Source organism: Pholis gunnellus, assembly GCF_910591455.1.
Source record: "Pholis gunnellus genome assembly, chromosome: 18".
Classification (NCBI taxonomy): Eukaryota; Metazoa; Chordata; class Actinopteri; order Perciformes; family Pholidae; genus Pholis; species Pholis gunnellus.
The window spans coordinates 18,022,910-18,042,217 of NC_136545.1; the positions used below are offsets into that span (position 1 = coordinate 18,022,910).

A 19,308-nucleotide genomic window follows, 5' to 3' on the forward strand; every position below is an offset into this window, starting at 1 on the left:
ATGCAGTGCCCCAGATCACACAGTGGTGGTGATCAAAAATACAAATTTGGAGTTGAATCTTTGTATTTTTTTGGTGAGCATAATCTTACTGAAATATGTGTTTAGTGTTAAAAACACATTATAATCAATTGCTGCATTTAACATTGAGCATAAAGTAAAGAAATGGGTCAAGACATAATTAAAAGGTGACACTTTTTCATGTGCTTAAAGAAAACACGTGGCAAACATGAATACAGACACAATCGAACAGTTCTATTGCACCACCTATTGGCTCATTGTCAAAAGTACATATCACAGACACGACTTAATGCTGACTCTGATAGTATCTCCTGCTTTAATGTCAAGATTAATTTATTATCCTCTCATGACTACTTCCCTGTTCTGAGTGTACACGCCTTTATGATTATTACAAGTACTAAAACAATGACTCCTACTGCTACCACTGCTAATAATGATAATAATCACCAACCAGGGGGACTTTTGGTCAAATTTATTTTGCAAGTGTTTAAGTGATACATGTTTCCAGGGATTGTCCTTACAATGATGTATCCCTCCCCCTACCCCCCCCCCCCCCCCAACAACCAAGAGAGTAAATGAAAAGAAAGTAATTTTATTTTTTTCATTAATTTTCACACAAACTGTACAATATGTGGATATACTGTAGCACAAGGGATACAAATGTTCGACTGGAGTACCCTTGATTAGACCCAAGCTTATTCCATCCAGAATCAGAAATGGACACAAAAGTATAATAACTGGTATTCGTCAATTCGTCATCGAGCCAGCTTCAGGAGAGATTTACGTATTAATGATCCAAGACCTATGAAGTCATTTTTAGACAATCAAATATATTGGTTAAAAACAGTCAGAGAAAACAGTTTTTTTTTACATCATATTTGCAAACGCAACCACAAAGACTAAAGCAGATAAAAGGGAAATTATAAAAAGAGAACAGCTAAAGGAAAAAGAACAGCACTATGTGCAGCAAAAAGCATTTTTGAGTCATCTAAAAGAAAGACGCATTGTTCCATAAGTGGCTCTCTTTGAGGGGTCCTTCCGGTCTTGCTTTCTTTTGAAGAAACCAATGAGAAAATGAAGAAACCAATGAGAAAATGAAGAAACCAATGTAAAGGGGTGCGGTAGAGAATAAGACATGAACCAGAATACAAAAAAAACAAAAACCGAGGGCCCTCCGGTTCAACCTTCATCTTTTGTGGTGTTGTCCTCTAGATCCTCATCACTGTCTAAATCACTGTGGAGCCTCTTGGCCATGGTATTTCTGCTTCTTCCCTCCTTCTTCCCCTTTTTTAGCTGGACTGGTAATGGTTTCATTGGATACAAAAACAGAGAGTATGATAAGTTCATTTTCAATTGCTGTGATTCAAAAGTCAAGTTATTAGACCAACCAGCAGACAATCATTTTAAATATATATATTTTTAAACAGAGTATGTGTCATCATCTTACTATCGCTTTCATTCGGTCACTTGTAAAAAGAAAACACCACCCCTCTTGATGTTTTCCGTTTTTTAACTCTCACCTGCTGATGGAACAAATTGGTCTTCAGCTCCGCCGCCATTATCGCTGTGACCGGCGCTAACCGTCTCTTTCTGCTCCTCGTCTGTGACAATTCGCTGTCTCGCGCTCTCGAAAACAGACTTGATGACAATCGAATCCTCATAGATCTGCGGCGGTACAACATCAACACACATAAACAGCTCAGGGTGTTCTTCACGACACCAAGATCATTTACAACTACGATAATATAGAATGGAGACTGAAAAATAAATAAATAGTTGCTGAAAGGATGGAAGTGAAAGATCGTCTTGGGGCTCACCTGAGATCCCTCCAGGTTATAGGTCTGAGCATTGTGACACAGGAGGAAGATATCCTTCTCCAGATCCCCCACACTTCTGTACTTGTGATTACGCACACGTTCCTGTGAAAGAGAGGGTCGCTATCAAAACCTCAACGTGACCACTGCAATAAATAATCAGCTATCAATTAAGCATTTAACAAGAAGCAGTCCGAGAGAGGGTATTCTTCTCGAACATATGTTTTATTCTTTCTTGCCGAGAGTTCGATGAGCAGACCTGTACCACTCTAGTGTACAAAAGTGGCACCAATTGTCTAACTCTCAGTAAGAAAGCGAATGCACGTTTCCCAAAACACTGAACTATTCCTTTAACCTTTTAATCATCAAGTCAAGTCTGAAGTTGTTTTCCAGTGGACCACAAAGTAGAGTGCATGCTTTAAAGGGTCACTTTGGTGCTTTTCAACAGAGACCCTATTTTTCCATGTTTTTGTGTCAACTTCACTGCAACAACTTTTTTAACTGGTCCAGTATTGACCGAGAACGCTGCAGACGGCAGACGCTAAACCGGCTGCAATGTAATCGCTCGGTGCAATTTCTCACTCTAAAAGGGCTTGTTTGTGTCACTGACAGGCTGAAATTGTTATTATAGCTGTCTCAAAACATTATGGAAGGAACCCCACAGAGAAATAAAGCGTTTTTCTTGACCTTTCTCTTGATCCGGGCTGTTATTGTGTCATGTGACTTGTTGGCTGATGACAGCGGTGGAAGCGTGAGTGAGAGTTGCAGAGAGAGGAGTGCCAGTCTTATCTAGTGTAGCTTAGTGTTATCTGATTTTATATATTTCATATTTAACTGATTTTGACAATGTGGATGAGAAATGTGATTTCCGAACGAGACTTGGTTATAGTCACAAAAAAGACTGAAGCGATCCCCTGACCTTTCCTCCAGAACCATCATGAGGTTGACATTTGTTGTTTTGCAGGACATTTGGTTCAGACACCCACATCCGTCAGGATGAACTGAATGACATACAGTACAATTCACAATGTAATGTTGGCGTTTAGAATTAAAGGACCAGTGTGTAGGATTTGGCGGCATCTAGCGGTGAAGTTGCATATTGCAACTAACAGAAACTTCTGTCGCACAACAAGCATTGTAGGAGGGTTATGTGGGATCAAGTCGGACACAAATCTAACCGGCATGCATTGTGCGGCGAGCGCCGGTCAACAATTCTACGCAGGACTGGCTCATCTCGAACCAGCATAATACACTAAATATTCCATTTCTGCCACTAGAACCCCCTAAATGCTGCACACTGTTCCCTTTTAAACTCGGAAGACACTTTTTTTTTATAATCCAAAGAGGGTAATTCAAAGTTGCCGTTTCATCTCCATTTATTTGAGTTTCCCTCAGCAGATAAGATAACGGTGATATCCGTCTGTGAGTTCTGAGGGTGTTCAGTGACACGTACCCTGATCCTTCTGAAGTCGACAGGCTTTCGGATCAGCTCGTAGTACTCGGGCACTTCCTTCTTAGAGGGAAGCTGCACAAAGCCTTTGCTGATCTGTCGACCCAAACTGGAAGCACAATGTGACAGTTTGCAAAATGTCATTTTCTCAAGAAGCTGTTTGATCAACATGCAAGCATGATTGACATTCATGGCATTAGCATGCTGAGGTTAGCATTTAGCTCAAAGCACCACTGTGCCTAAAGGGGACATATCATGCTCATTTTCAGGTTTATACATTGGGTTTCTACCAGAGCATGTTTACATGCTATATTGTTTTTCTCACACTGCCTGTCTGAATATACCTGTATTCACCCTCTGTCTGCAACGCTGTGCTTTAGCGCCTGTCTCTTTAAACCCACCTCCAGAAAAAGCCCATTTCTGCTACATGAAACATACGGCACACCTGGTAGTTCTGAAGCCGTGGGTGAAGAGACTCACACAGGGGGCGCTATATTCTAATGAGCCTGCATGTGACATTGGAGCCAAATCTGTGTGTTTTCTGCATATTGAAAGAGTCGTCTTGATGACATTATACATATCATATGTCCCCTTTAAGTGCAGCCATACAGAGCTGTTAACAGCACGGTGCACTCTTACATTCCACCACATAGACCATTTGCTCCAAACTATTTTTTCTAAAGATATTGGACATTTTGAGTTAACTTTAACTCTAACTTTAACTTGCTTTATGGGATTAAACGGCTTGAAAAATGAATACAAGCATGAAACAAACTGAAGCTTTTCTTCAGTGTTTTGGGATATTGAAAGCATGATTTCATGTTCATGTTAATGAGATCATTATAAACAATAAGTTGCATTGGATTCTGCAGACATGCATCACAGTGTCATGACACAGTCCACAAACAATTGAGCGCCCTCACCCGTCCTTGTAGTTGGTAACCATATCTACCAGCGTGCTTAGTTTTCTGGTGAGCTCAGGTGGGTTCGGAGGCAGTTTCTCAGCAGGTGGGCGTCCTCGCTTCCTTTTGACCTTTTCGCCAGTTTCCTGGCCGGCCTGCAGTTCTTTCTCCCCATGGTGACCACTTTTACGCTTCTTCAGACTGATGTCCTCTTCCATCTCCTCCGGGGAACCGTTCTCTCCTGCCTCAGGCTGCAGGAAGAGGGAAGCGGCATCAAACAAACTCAAACAAGCAGTGGAGTAAGGCGAATGACACATTGTGATATAGAAATATGTAAACTGTATACACCGTACACACAGAGCCTGTCACATTCCTGTGTTGTTCAATTTATACTTCAGAATCACAAGAACGACTGGGGAGTGGAAGGACAGAAGGAGAGCTGTGACCGATTTCCATTCAAAACTCTTCCGTTCACCTGAACTCTTCCTCATGTGACAGTTGTCATGCTTGGAAACTGGTACAAACACATGTTTTCAAACATTTATTAACCACTGAGACAGAAACCTGAAGCACTTCAGACAGCAATCTATAGAATCCAAATCTAAAGCCCATCCAATTCAACACTCAGTCTCCAGTTTATTAGCAGTACTGGCGTTTAAGCTTTCAGAATTGTAGTGTGTTTTTTGTATTCAAATGAAAGAGCGTTTATTTATTCATCACAATATGAATTTGCATGGACTGGAGCGACTCAACCGCTGTCTCTGCAAATTTAGGACAGATTATTTTATCCGGAGGCTTTGATGTCAGATGATTATCGAGGGAAAGGCAGCATTCTTTTTTAAAAATGCACAATGATTGTGAATAGATTGGAAGAAGCCGTGTTATACCGAAGCACAGAACCTAAAAATGTTAATAATGCAAGAAATAATAACCCATATTTTTTCGTTTTTTTGCACAAAGATGAGATGTGGCGTTCGAGAAGGGTGCCCGCCTGCTGCATGCCGAGTTATTTTCAACCATTTCATCGCTCCTTTTTCCAATAACTGCTGCAACCACTGTATTTTTCACAAAGGCAATTAGAGGCCAGAAACATGAGTATGCATGCAGCAAGAGCAGCTCTAGCAGCAGCAGCAGCAGCAGCAGCAGCCCAGCTGGGGAGGAGAGGGAGGAAATTGAGAAAGCATGCCGTCCAATCCGAACATATCATTGATGCATCAATCACACATGGCTCATACAGTACACACACACACACACAACAGCATTCAAATCATATCATAAAGCATGCGCTTGAGAAAATGTATTTCTCAAGGACAAAAGATGAAAGCATGCTGAAATATTGTATTTTCACACACACACACACACACTGGTCAGAGGCACAGGGACCATGCACCATGCAGAGTTATAATAATTACCCAAGCCACACAAAAATAGAACTGATGGTGACAAAAAAAATTAAAGAATTAACATAAAAAAAACGCATGCTTGCACAACATCCGAACCCAAAATGCATAGCAGAGAATTGAGTTAGAGGAGACAACAACACTACAGAGGTAACAAAAGAAATCCTGTTCATCATCGCTCGGCTCAAATGAAGGCTTTAAAAGCCCCGCTGCTCTCTCTAAGGGGCTGCGATCGTTCCAGCGGAATATACTGGAGGGATGGAGGGTAATCCTCGACGATGTACAACACAGCTGAGAGCTGCCTGGTACACTGTACATGTGTGAGCGGACGGGTGTCAGTGTGTGTGTGTGTGTGTGTGCGTGTGTGTGTGTGTGTGTGCATGTAATGCTCCATGCCTGTGCTATCTCCTAACAAGCCTGCCTCTTTCCTGACTAATCTGGCAAAGATTCCCCTCTCATCTGTTACAACACACACCTACACCCCTCTCTCCCCCCCTGCTCTCACTCACAAACACACACACACTCGCTCTCTTTCCCTGGCGCGCACACACGCACACACAGGCATTCGCACACACACACACACGCGTTTTATCCATCTCTTCCTCTCTTCCCATGCGATGTAGCCCGGCTGAATCCTGAGTCTGAGAAGAAAGACATGGAGGAGGATATTTACCTGACTGCAATCTGCAGGCTGGCTATCGGGAACGGCTGCAGCTGTGGGGGAGAGAATTAGCAAGCCAGCATAGCGGCGAGCCGCTAGTCTCTTCATCAGCTGATCACTCAGAAGCAGAGCCCAGAAGGGGGGAGAATAAAAGCGCTATGTTTTCATATACAAATCAATGGGCTGGGGGAAAATAGAAATGCCATACCCATCTCCTGTCTGCAGCTCTCCGAAGTCTTTTTCCTGACTCTGGAAGGCCCCGAGCTTGTCTCCCTCTGCATGTTTTTAATATCGACTGCTGCCAGACGGGGCTTTTTTTCTCTTTTCCCACCCTGCTGTCAAAGTTATCGGGTCCATTTTTGTTTTATTTTTTTATATATTTTTTAATGCAATTCCAATGGGGAACGTGGTGTCAACCAGCCTACTGCGGAGATCTTGGAAATATTAGTCCAACCTGCAGCAACACAGGACAGTTCATAGTGGGTGCATGGTGCAAAGCGCGTAATCGCCACGAGGGACTTGGGGTCAAGTCCCCCCCCCCCTCACACATTATCTGTAATGACCAGACACGTCATCAGATTCACCAAAAATAGCAGTGTCACTAAGTCAAATGCCTTTTAAAAACTGGGTCTGTAGGCTAGTTGTTATGTGATGTGCCACTAAACTGTGTAGCATGTGGTTGATCAAGACGCGCAAACGCTCGTGCATGGCTCTAAAAACATGCATGTGCACATTTTGTCTGGCGCGCGAAAGCTCCAACAGCAACGCTCCAACATCCACACACATTTGGCACAGACTTTGTGCCAGACTGACCGGTGAGATGAGTAGTTATACTTCCAGACCAGTCCAGGAGACAAGACCACCTGCTGATTCTGGTATGGCAGAATAGGCCTATACCAGGACCAAATGAACAACATTAACAACCAGTGAAGAAAAAAAATAAATATATATATATATATATCTCTGTGTGTGTGTGTGTGTGTGTGTGTGTGTGTGTGTGTGTGTATCCCTCGCTACATTCAACCCCCAATGTCTCCCCCTTGTTTGTGTTTAGCCGCAGAATTCCAGTAGGGTGATTAATGAAAATAACATTGACTCAGATTACACTTCATTTATGTGCCAAGACAGCAAGGAAAGATATTTCAGCCACACTGAGCTGCTGAGCTGTAAAGAATTGCAACAATAACAGTGCACTGTTTTTAGTTTGGGCTGATTTTCGAACACATCTGGTTTCTGTAAATCCATTCGTTTTCTTCCCCCCTTCCACATATGCAGCAAACAATGTCAGAACTCATACCACAAGAAAACAGGATAGTTCTTTAAATCAGGTCAAACGCACAATGACAGAGCGCTGCCCTTTGTTATAATGCAGACTGGTGCTGCTCGGACTGGAAACCAGAGAGGATTCATGATGCACATGAGCGGAACAGGACATCCACAGTAGTGCTGCCATGCCACGCAGATCTTCTGGCAGCTGGAAATGGACCATTTCTCATAATTGCAGAGTGTGTTTCTTACTCTTGTACCATAAAGGTATGTATGCCGACATAAAATGCTTTAAGCAGAGAGTTTGAATACATCTGTAGACACACGCGTCTTTCTATATCAAATCCCCTGAAAACATTGTTTTAGGCTTTTTCAGTTTAAAAATCCCAATTAAAGTTTGGGGGAAAGAAATCCTTGGTTATCATGTTTTGAGAGTCAACACCAAACCTGAGCTTGAGCCAGACATTACTAAATCCTGATTGGTGCAAAGAAATATGCAACATCACACTTTTCCAACTAAGCCCCGTCCACTTCGGTCCATGACAAAAACGTGTGGAATAACCAAAAATGTTTCCACTTTGGCAAAAATGGTGTGTTCATGTAGGGCAGCATCACTCTTGGTATAGATGCTGCATGAAAGGATAATGTGTTTGCATGGCCTTTAAGTGACTCTGACAGTAAATCTTATGGCGACCACTTGCTGCAGCTCATTCTGAAGCCTCTTCCAGACTTAAAACTCTCCATTCTGTTTGTATGTATTTTCAGAATGCCAGAACTTCATTTACCAGCTGATAATTCATCAACTGAAATGTTGAATGTCAACATGAGTTCATCAACATCTTGTTTGATGACTAGATGAATTCTGTAACAGATTCTTCTATCAATATGTAACTTACTTTTTTGGAGGTTTTATTCTGTCATTTATTGGAAGAGAAAATGTCAGCTCCATAATGTGACATTTTCAAATACATGCAATAAAATCGTTTGCCTAGTTTGATAACCTCCAGTAACTAGAATAAAGGTCCAACTGTATCGCATTTAGTTGCCACTTTTTTTGTCAGCATCACTTAAAATGTATTGTTAATAATATCAGAAATACTGCTTTTTCCTTCAGCGGAGAGCTAATGGTATTTTGGTAAATATCAGATTATTTTGCTCACATGAACTGTAATGGGATATGGTGAGGAGGATGCATTGTGTGTTGTATTTCCATCTTAAAGAGGCACATGTTTTGGAGCAGAGGAATACGACCACTATTTAACTGCAGGAACCCGAACATACACACAACACCACCACGCAGGCTTGAAATAATACATCGTTAGCCAGCAGATGGCAAGAACATGCAAACACCTGTACTGTAAAGTGTAGTCCTCTGCACACTGAAACAACTCTCTATGTTGCCGGTATTTATTGGCTCAGAGTACAGGGGGATTCTGCTCTGCTTGCACGTTTCATATGACATGTTTAAAAAAAACAAGGTAGCCCTTATTACGTTCATTTTTGCTTTTGAAGATTGCTTCCATGAAAATCTATTCTAATACATAATAAGGTGCAATCAAGCTTCTACTCGCAGAGTATGCCAACGTAAAGTGACTGGGTCAGCTACCCCAGATGAAATGAGAGATATCATTTCAGTATTATACGTTCCCGAGAACCACTTGCTCAAACCCGCCGATCGTTACCATGGCAACTGCAAATTTTGATGGTGGACCTTGTATACCATTGTATTTTATCGCTGTTGCTGTAAAATGACTCAGAGTGCTCTCAGTTACATATGCACAAGCTCTCATTAATGGGACAAGCAGTACACCCGAGCACCACTTTCTAAAACCTTTACAAATGTGCAAAAAGGTAAATCATGCAGAGAACCAATGCAGAGGGAGAGATACACAAGCCAATAAGTCACTGCATGTTTCACTAACTCATTTTGGCAAATACTTCTCTAATGTTTATGATTTCTTAACCTTATAACAAAATCACAAAATCAAAATATCACAAAATGAAACATAGTGATAGTCTCCGTTTGAGGGCTGATGCAGAATTGAATTACTGTTGCACATTTAATTACAACATCGCCCCACAAGCTCTCTTTTCTCCAGCTGGGTCCTATATGGAATATTAATTCAAACAGCCTGGACTGTATCAGGGCACATTCTCAATGTTTAATATATTCTTTATCGCTCATTCAAAGGTGAAATTCAGTTTTAATTTGCAGGAGTGCAAACATACTTCGATCAGGCTGTTTCAGGTCACAAAGCCCTCTACAAATGAACCAGTCTTTTGAAAAGATGTTTAAAATGCAAAGTATCTTGCTGCCCTATCCTAAAAAGAATGGTCAAACAAGTGGGGACAGGATGGACAATACCAAAAACCAACACACATTTTAATAAAGAAACTAAGTAACTGGTTCCAACTGAGGTGAAAGGAAAAGAGTTTCTGTGGAGGACCAGAGTGCTGGGTGTCAGGGGGGAATCAAACTGGTATCTGCCAGGCAGGAAATGGGGGATAGAGGTGTTGACTGATGTATCAACAGGCATTTATTTCCACAATTGGTTGAGTCACCGAGAGATGTGAGAAAACATTTGTCCGAGACGCCCACTGACACCTGGTGACATTGAAACCTGCTGTAAAATGAAAAGAAGATAAACTGGCTCCATAAAAAAGCTTTTACTCACTTATTTGGAAGTGTCTTTGCTTCATTTGATCAGCGACCAACAAAAGCAATAAACTGGAAAAAACAATTTAGGTCTAATCTTACCCAGAAACCGATATAATAAATGTATAACTCACATTAAATGTCTATTACAAAATATACTGTAAATGTGTACAGAAATTATTAAAGATTGTTTTAAATTCAACTGAAAAGAATGTTATACAGTCATGATGACAGATGACACAATGATGATAAGCTTTATTCACAGAAGAAGAACACATTCGGCTTTCCAGCTCTCATCAGAGTCAGAACTATATATTATAATGTAGACACCACTTAAATGAGAAGTTTGACATTTTGGGTACTTGGCCTATTTGCTCTCTTGCAGAGTTAGATGAGATTGATGCCAGCAGCCAATTAGCTTAGCATTTAGACTGGAAACGGGGGGGCAACAGCTAGCCTGGCTCTGTCCAAAAGTCAAAAGACGTCCTCTAACAAGCACAAGTAAAGCTCACTGACACAACACAATATATTGAATTAATTTGATCTGTACAAAAACAGAACCTCATGCTCCACAGACCTAAATTGCATCAATCCTGTTATGCAAGCAAGAAAGCAAAGACGTGTATACTTCCCAAAATGTTGAAATATTTTGTTTGCAGTACATGTCGTCAACAACACCGCCTCCCATGATTCTTAGACACAGAAGCGCTGCGGTTGCTTGTAGTTGCATGTAGCTGTAGTTTTAGGGGTAAACTGATCAAATCAACCATGTTTCAAATAAACTGTATATAATGCTCCATAATTATTCTAGTGAAGCCGTATAAAGCAAAAGTATTAACATATAAATATAAATACATCTTTTTTTTTTACATTACAATAAAAATATGGATGAATAAAGTTCACATACTTTTAGGATTTTATGTTTTTTTCAGAATAATTGACAGAATCAAGGCTATTTGTAACTATTTATCATATTAAATTATCATATTTATTATTTACATCTTTACTTAAAAACCTTAATGATTTTGATGCTACTTTTTTATATCATATTGTATTTTGCAGTTATAAAATATTGCATTTAAATATAATAAAAATGATTAAAAGAATTAAAAGTCATTGTATGTTAATAGAATAATAAAACATTCTGCCATGCATATATTACCTGCTGAGTTACATTATAGTACACACTGCAGTGTTATGCAGAGAATAGCCAACATTCAGTCAATTGTCTGACAACTATGTTTGTAACTGACATTGTTAAAATCTCCCCCTTTTGATGTGAAGGCTTCGATGCTGAATCACATAAATACGATTCAAGAAGCATCCATTCAGGTTTTGGGGCATCGCCTCATTCAAAGAGATTTCTGCCACCAGAAGAGGAGAGAGACTTGCCGCTGGGACGAGCAGCTGCCTGTTATGACAAATAAACAAAATGTTGTTGTAGAACTACCCGCACATATAGTTTGAATGAATGTGAAAATGTTGACCGGCATACCCCTGTCTGTCCTTTGGAGAAGTTGGCATGCGCATAAAGGAGCACTGCAATGTCATTATGTCCTGCCTCCAGAGCAATGGACAAGGCTGTGCTTTCATCCTGTAAACACATAAACTCAGCTAGATTAAAAAACATACTGTACATTATTAATTACATGCAACTTCTGCGCATTTGTTTCCCTGACGTATTTAATGGAAAATCTTGTTCACTCTTTTGCTTTCGTAATTCTACATGTGAAACAAAGTTGAAATGCTTCAGCGTCACAGCTTCACGCCATCACATTGACATCGCAGCAGTGACTCACGTACACTATCAGTCAGGCCGGCATCACAGTCCGGCTGTGCCAGCAGCAGTCTAACGATGTCGGCGTGGCCGTGCTCGCTTGAACACATCAGCGCCGTGGAGCCCTCGTCGTCCTGCAGATTGACCTCCGCCCCCTGTGCCAGGAGCGCCTGCACCATGTCCATCCTGCCGTGGCTCACAGCCAGCATCAGAGCCGTCTGCCCGGCCTGGACGGCAGGCGTCAAACGCAGGAAGTACGGTTAATGATGCAGAATCCTTAAACTTCTCACGTATAGAATCATAGCTTGTTTGCAGAATCAGACGGATCACACCATCATTGAAGATATGCATGTGCTAAATGCAGGCAATTCAAATAAATTAATGACTAACATCTTATATCTTTATTTCATTTTATCTGTACTTTTACATCACATGTGCACAGAAAAACAAAACCTCTGACATTCAAACATCAGATTTGAACTACAAATATAATAGCCCCACAGAAATAAAACACATCTAAATATATAGTATTAAAGAATCGAGGAGAAGCAGTTTTAGTCGTACCCAAAGCAACATATGGACACGATACAGAAACAGCGGGACACCCCTCCCTCACTACAATTACCTTTGAACAGACTGACCTGGGTGGCCTTGGCATTGACGTCTCCTTTTGTGAAGAGCTGCTCCACAACTCTCATGTCCTCTGGAATCTCCACAGCAGCGAGCGCGGCCAGCATGATGGGCGTGTAACCCGCTTTGTTCTGCTGATTGACGTTACACACCTCTGTAGTGATGGAGGTCAATTAGCCGGAAAAAAGAAAAGACAAATGAGAGGAAAGCAGAACAATGTGTGGAAGAAAGAGGTTTTAAATCTTCCTTTATTGGCAAACCCCTTTCCACCTATACTGACTCAAGTTTCACGTTGAAATACCTCAACAAAATGTTCATGTTAGACCTCTCAAAAGCGATGCTTTATTAGCACAGCAGCAGTGATCCAAACACATTTTAGCCTCGCTCAAAATGTCCTCAAATAACTGTGGCTTCATTGCTGCAGTGCTAATTCTTATCAGCAGGTGCTTTGTGAAAGCTAACATTTAACATAGTTTGTATTCTAGCTTGACTCCGCAACAATAAGAATGAGCTGCTAAAACACTCTCCTGTGAAGCATCAAACTACTTTCACTTACTCTTACAAATGGGGTTCGATTATTGTTATTTTTTAATTCTCTGATATAGAGTACACAGACGTTCAGGAGTTAAACTTGCCTTTCAGGACCAGGAGGCATTAGTCATGTTTTTTTTTTTCCATTTCCATTTTTTTCAACATAGCAAACATAATATTTCTGTGTCACAGTGGATTAGGCTCATTACTTTTCAGTTGATTATATGCTTCTATTCCACCTGGTGAAAGCTGTAGCAAAGCGTTTGGATGAAAAATAAGAAAGAGTAGATCTAACGTTTGCCTGTGTTCAATTTCTATTGATTAAAGCCGCTGGATGGCCTGGCCCAAATTTATATTTCTGAACGTTTGATCCATTTTAGACCTGTGCACAGCTGGAGAAACAATTCATTATGATTTTATAAGGTGGATTTCTAAAATTCATTTATTTTTTGTCTGTAGACTGCACATTACCATATGATCAAAGTATCTTCCTCAACCACACAATGAAGCCTATTTGCCCCCTAGTGGCTATTGTGGAGCACAGCAATGTCTACAGGCGACACTGGACCAGAGCACAGAGCCAGAATGTTGAATACATAAAGACCTCTAGTTTCCCTGTGTGAGTATTACTGTACCTGCATCAAGCAGTTTCTTCACAATGCCAAAGTTGGAGTTAGACACACTGTAGTGCAGAGCTGTGTTGCCATTGCCGTCGGCCATGTTAGCTACATGCTGCAATACTTGTGGTGAAATGACCCGAAACGTGGACAAGTAATCCCCCATAGGGTCAGCAGCAGCTGACTTGTGGCTGGACACAGAGAACCACTCTTGCTGGAGTGTTTGTAGACAGTCATTCTGCAAGGGACAAACAACATGGAAGAAACAAAAACATCACTGTGTTTGTATACTTTCATAAATGCCTTGCAAATTGCCATAATTCAGCGTGGAAAGACATTTTGGAGTTTGAATCCAAAGGAGCATCTTGTTATTACAAAGATGCGACTGAAAGAACTCACAAAGAGCATCACAAAGCAACCACTCACTGTTAAAATGTCTACAAATATATCATAAAGGAAGAGGTTTAGGATTCTGTCTTCATATAATCCATACAAAAATTGAGAATGTCTCAATAGGAAATCTTTTTTGGTTTACCGACTCAATATACTTATTTTTCTCTATTTGTGTACCAACTTATTGTGAAAGTGAATAGTCTCTATAACTTACAAGTATCATTGTTTTCAAGTTCAGGATAAATGCCATCACAGAAAATTACAGAGCCGACACATTCCCGTGCTTTTTCTATCCATTGCCAAAGACATTTCTTTTTAAATGGCACACTTGAACACACCCGGCCTCAGCATTTCTCCACACCCATTCAGTGACATACCATTTAACGTGCACACACACACACACACACACACACACACACACACGCACGCTCACACACATATACGCACACACAGTGGCCGTCAATGGCTCTAATGCTGAATATAATGAACAAAACATACCAGTTCCCCGCTGGATAAAGCCGTGTTATCACTCAGATGCATCTTTAAGGCTTGACAGGCAGAAAACATCGTTTCACTTATGTTGCCCCTGAAAGGAATAAAATGCAGGTTCAGATCTGAGCGGAAATCTTAAAAAGTTTGTCTGACATTGTGGAATGTCAACGTTGAAAACCTTCTGGACTACATTACCTCTGTGTCTGTGATTTTGCAGAACCTTTAGATCCCTTGTTGGAGCCACCTTTGCCCTTTCTTCCTTGCGTTCCATCTTGAGAAGCTTCCTTTGACTTTTTGCTTCCTCTCCTCTCCACTACCTCAGAGTTGTCCTTCTCACTGGCAGAGAGTTCGTAAGATGACATGGGGTCCAATCTAAGGGCAAAACACAGGAGTTAACACACTGAGAATATGTTAAGATACTAAAGTCTTGTTGTGAAATAATAGTTTAGAAATAGGATGAGTACCCTGTTGTCACCCTCATAAACTTCATGCTCTTCCTGTTGCTGCTACAGCCTTGGTCCCCATTCTGTTTCTTCATTACAGCGGCGTCAGTTGACCTGTCTGGAAGCAATCAATCAACAATCTTAACATATTACTTATTTCAAATTAAACACATCTAAAGAAACATATAGAAACCCACAAGGTCAATCGAGGCAGGAAGAGAAAACAAGAAGGCTTTCGCTGACACCAGCTCCTCCTACGACGCCATTCAATTTTAGACCCTCATCCACAAACTGGTATGCGGTATGAGGCGCCCTCCAAAACCACATATCATTCCAAGCATTACAAGTGTATCCCTCTGAAAGCCAACATGCCGAGCCAAAGGCAGCCACTTCCTCTTAGCCTAACGCAAGTTTAAACTCGGCATGCTGGCGGTCTGGAAGTAAATTATTTTTAAACTTTACTTTCACACAGACATAATTCTTACCCACCAAATTCTTTTCAGTATTTCTCATAACACATTAACACACACACACACACACACACACACACACACACACACGTTTACCTTGCAGAGCTGCTGAGGATGTCTGTTGTTCCAACATCTGTATCATTCTTTTCACGTCTGAATCACTGCCACCTTGTTGGCAGATTCTTTGGTTGGCTTTGTCACACTTAGAAGAGTCAACTAAGAGTTGAGATGGTGACTGAAACTCTCTGTTGACTGCGACAAAGGAAGAGGATATTAGTGACGATTTTTGAGTAGTACCAGCATGGCATTACAGATATTACAACCAGTATATTACATGATAGAAATCATAATCCACCATTGGAGGTACCTAAAGCAGTTTTTGACCAGTAGTGGCACTGTGGAGCAACGTTTTGATCAGTGGGTCCCCATTTTGGGTGATGTGATACACATTCATGGTCCGCATTTGAATTATGCAAAGTCGGGCTGTCCTCCATCAAAGAAATTTGTAGTCGACTAACACGCATATCATTTATTGATTAATGAAATTAAGTTCTCCCCAAAGAATCACAAAAAAGCTCCACTTAAATATTGTGTTTACCAGAGATGTGTTTTGGAAATAAGTCAGTCAGGAAAAACGACTAATCCACTAAAGAGATATTAGTTGACGAAGCCCAAAATGACTGATTAGATGACTAAGAGAAGGCAGCCCTAATTCAAAGGTTCAACAAGCTATATGGTGTTGATTGGCCATTCCACTGGCTGAGAACTAGTAGCCGTAAGATGCCAATAAACAAAGCATTGTACCAACACAAGAACTAAAAAAGAAGACTGCTAGCCAACGTAAACCTGGATGTAAACACACAATGCTTTGACTGTATAAGCTACATTAAAATGTATCTTCTTATTTTCCATAAAACTCCACAGGGTACCTTTAACATGAACTAAATCTACAGTGTTACCTGGTTCCTGAGAATCTAAACGGTGGACTTCTGTCCCTCCTTGTGCTGCAGCTTTGTTTTTGCAGGACAGCTGGGAGCTGGCACTTCCTCGGCTACTGTGCTGCTGGACAAACCCATCCCTCTGCTGAGCGTGGTGGTCTTCTGTGAGCAGGTCCCCATGCTCCCTAAGGAGCCAATGCATCTTCTCTATGTAGTGGTTCAGCTCGGGGTCCCACTTGGACTGTGACCATTGCTGGATTGTCTGGCCAGGTGCCCTGGATGAAGCTGACAAATCCCGTATCCTCCCCTCCCCTACACCGATGCTCCTTGTCTTGATGGGGTCAGGGAGATGGGAGGGTCCAGAGGCCATATTTCGAGTTTTCAACCCAACCAGGAAATGCTCATTAATGTTCGTGAATCCAACGCCAGCGTCTCGGGTTACCTTGCTGACTGTCCCTGGTGTTTGTTTTAAGGCACTTCCCGGCAGATTTGCTGTTCCTACACCAATCGTGCGGGTCTCTGGGGTGCATTTGGCGTCTTTGACCCTGTTGCCTACTGACACTGTCCTAGTAACAGTCTGAGTGGTGTTGGTGTGCTTGTCTTGGGTACTTAGGACAGTATTAGTGCTGGAGTCAGTGTTGAAGGCATGTCTGGTGTTGGTAAAGCGAGACACTGAACTGGATACAGTGTTGGTACGCTGTGAAGCTGTCTGGGGTGAAGCCATGATTCCCAGATCCACTCCTCTGACTTGGTCTGTGGCAATACCTTGAGAAACTACTTCCTTTGCCTCGTAGATGATCACATCAACAGAACAGTCCCCACAACCCACCGAATGATACTTAGTCTTTCTTTTCTGAGACAACAGATTCTCCACTGGTACCTCTGTGTTGGTTTCTGCATCACATAACTTTATCTCCATCCCAACTCCTTGTGTGTTTGTTAAGACTTGGATCCCCACGCCCTTCTCCGTGGTCTCCACTCGCTCCCTGACCTCCCAGTGGCTCATTGGTATATCTGGTCCTGTGCAAACATTCTTCAGCTCAGGCCTGCAACAAGATATTCCAACAGTCTTCACCTCTGTTGCTTCCCCTGTGCTGGCATCTCGGAGCTCTGTGTGATTACCAACTCCCTGGCTTGTGGTGTGAGGCCTTGCCTCGGTGCCTGTGCTCACAGTGGATGGTCTAGCAAAGGAGGCTTTATCAGCTCGGTTCCTCGCTCCCGCAGCCTGCAGCTCCATTTTTAGACGGCTCATCTCTGTCTGGAGAACGGATTCTTTCAACTCGGCTTCTAAGTGACTAATTCTCTCCTTCAAGGCCCCGATTATTAGTTGTTGGGCATCAATCTCTGCTTCCCGTTCTGTGTAAATTCCAAGATTAACTTCAGACACTTCTGTTCCAATTGACCTCATGTCTACATGATCAGTGTGCACATATTTGTTTTCTTTTGTGGGTTTAGACAAAGCTATATCGATATGTTTATCAGTTCCAACTGTGACTGATTTGATAGCCTTGTCATGCAGAAGGTTTTGGTCTTTTCCATGCCACTCTTGCAAATGCCTGCCCTTGATGGTTCTTTCCAATGCCTGCATCTCTTCAGTCAGTTGCCTGAACTCCTTGAGGTCGGTGCAGTCACTACTCATTATGCCCTCGAGTCCTTCCTCCATATTCACCTTGTTCTCAATGCCAGATTTCTCCATGCTACATGCTCTCTTCCAGATCACATCATTCACATCCTCGTTGCCACTATGGTTCTTGAGCTGGGAGACCAGTTGCCTCTTTTCCTCCTGAAGGACTGCGATTTTTACCTGGAGGATAGGTATGATTGTGACCTGCTCCTCCAGCTCCTTCAGCCTCTGCAGAGCTACCACCATCTGGTCACGGACATGCTGAAGGTGCGTGGGGCCGAGACTTGTAACTGAGCTGGTTCTACCAGAGCTCTGTGGACTCAGGCTGAGGCATCCTGTGCTGCCTCTACTGCCCAGGGACGAGCTACGGTGGACATGCACATCACTTCCTGAGCCAGTAGGCTTGTTCCCATTGTTGTTCTGATTATATGCGCCCAGGCCAGTGAAGGGGGAGAGCGACCCATGGGAGCTTACCCCTCCAAAGCTGGCCAGTCGACGACGGGGCTGGGGCTGAGGTGGAGGCTGCCTCGTCACCTCCTGATCCAAGTGTTTGAGGGTCTCCATTAAGGTCTTTTCCACTATGGGGCTTTGTCTTTGTAAAGCAAGAGATCTTGCAGCAGGCTGAGGCTTTGACTCATTGGGTATCTGAGAGGTCGCTGGTCCTTCATTCCTGGAGGGTTTGCTATCCAATGAGGAACCATGTGGTGGAGGAAGAGGAGGTCGACCTCTGGTTGTAGAAGACATGCCCAGTAGTCTTGTATCATCACTGTTTGATGATGACAAGGATTCTGCTGAATGCCACTGGCTGGATGAAATGCCACTCTGTGTGTTCTCCTCATTATTGACGGCCACCCTGGGCCTCCTCTTGAGGCTTAGCCGCTTAATGGTGGCACTGTGTTGGAAATTGTTCACACCCTTGAGATAGTCCACGTCCGACGGATAACCGTAGCCAATCCCCAGATAGTTAGGAACGCACTCTTCAGTGTTTTGACCTGTTAGACCAACAGTGGGAAACCATATTTTAGTACTTTTGGCTGAGTATAACATTTTTACCACACAAAATGTTCCTTATTGCATGTGATACAAAACAAGTTAAAAACTTACAAAACTACACATTAAATGTAGAATAGCAAACTGTTGATATTGAGGATAGAAATTGTTTTAACTCTCTATAAAAAAACCCCATCACAAACAAAAACAATATAAAATTGAAACTTAAATCTCTC

General features: G+C 42.1%; 2 protein-coding genes across 2 annotated transcripts; both read right to left on the minus strand.

The window, feature by feature from the left end:
* Nucleotides 1–1,197: 1,197 nt before the first annotated feature.
* Nucleotides 1,198–6,353, minus strand: LOC306710664 (putative global transcription activator SNF2L2; the record flags this gene model as incomplete). The annotated part of the gene is made up of 6 exons (XM_079179306.1): nt 1,198–1,316; nt 1,539–1,683; nt 1,836–1,937; nt 3,286–3,391; nt 4,206–4,435; nt 6,258–6,353. The coding sequence occupies 6 exons, from the start codon at nt 6,351–6,353 to the stop codon at nt 1,198–1,200; spliced, it is 798 nt and encodes a 265-aa protein (XP_079035432.1).
* Nucleotides 6,354–11,515: 5,162 nt separating this feature from the next.
* LOC306710665 (KN motif and ankyrin repeat domain-containing protein 1-like) lies at nt 11,516–19,129 on the minus strand (the record flags this gene model as incomplete). Its single annotated transcript, XM_079179307.1, has 10 exons — nt 11,516–11,578; nt 11,663–11,761; nt 11,971–12,171; nt 12,586–12,728; nt 13,741–13,960; nt 14,614–14,701; nt 14,803–14,979; nt 15,072–15,168; nt 15,617–15,772; nt 16,480–19,129. 10 exons carry the CDS (start codon nt 19,127–19,129, stop codon nt 11,516–11,518), a joined length of 3,894 nt encoding a protein of 1,297 aa, XP_079035433.1.
* Between the last annotated feature and the right edge of the window lie 179 nt (nt 19,130–19,308).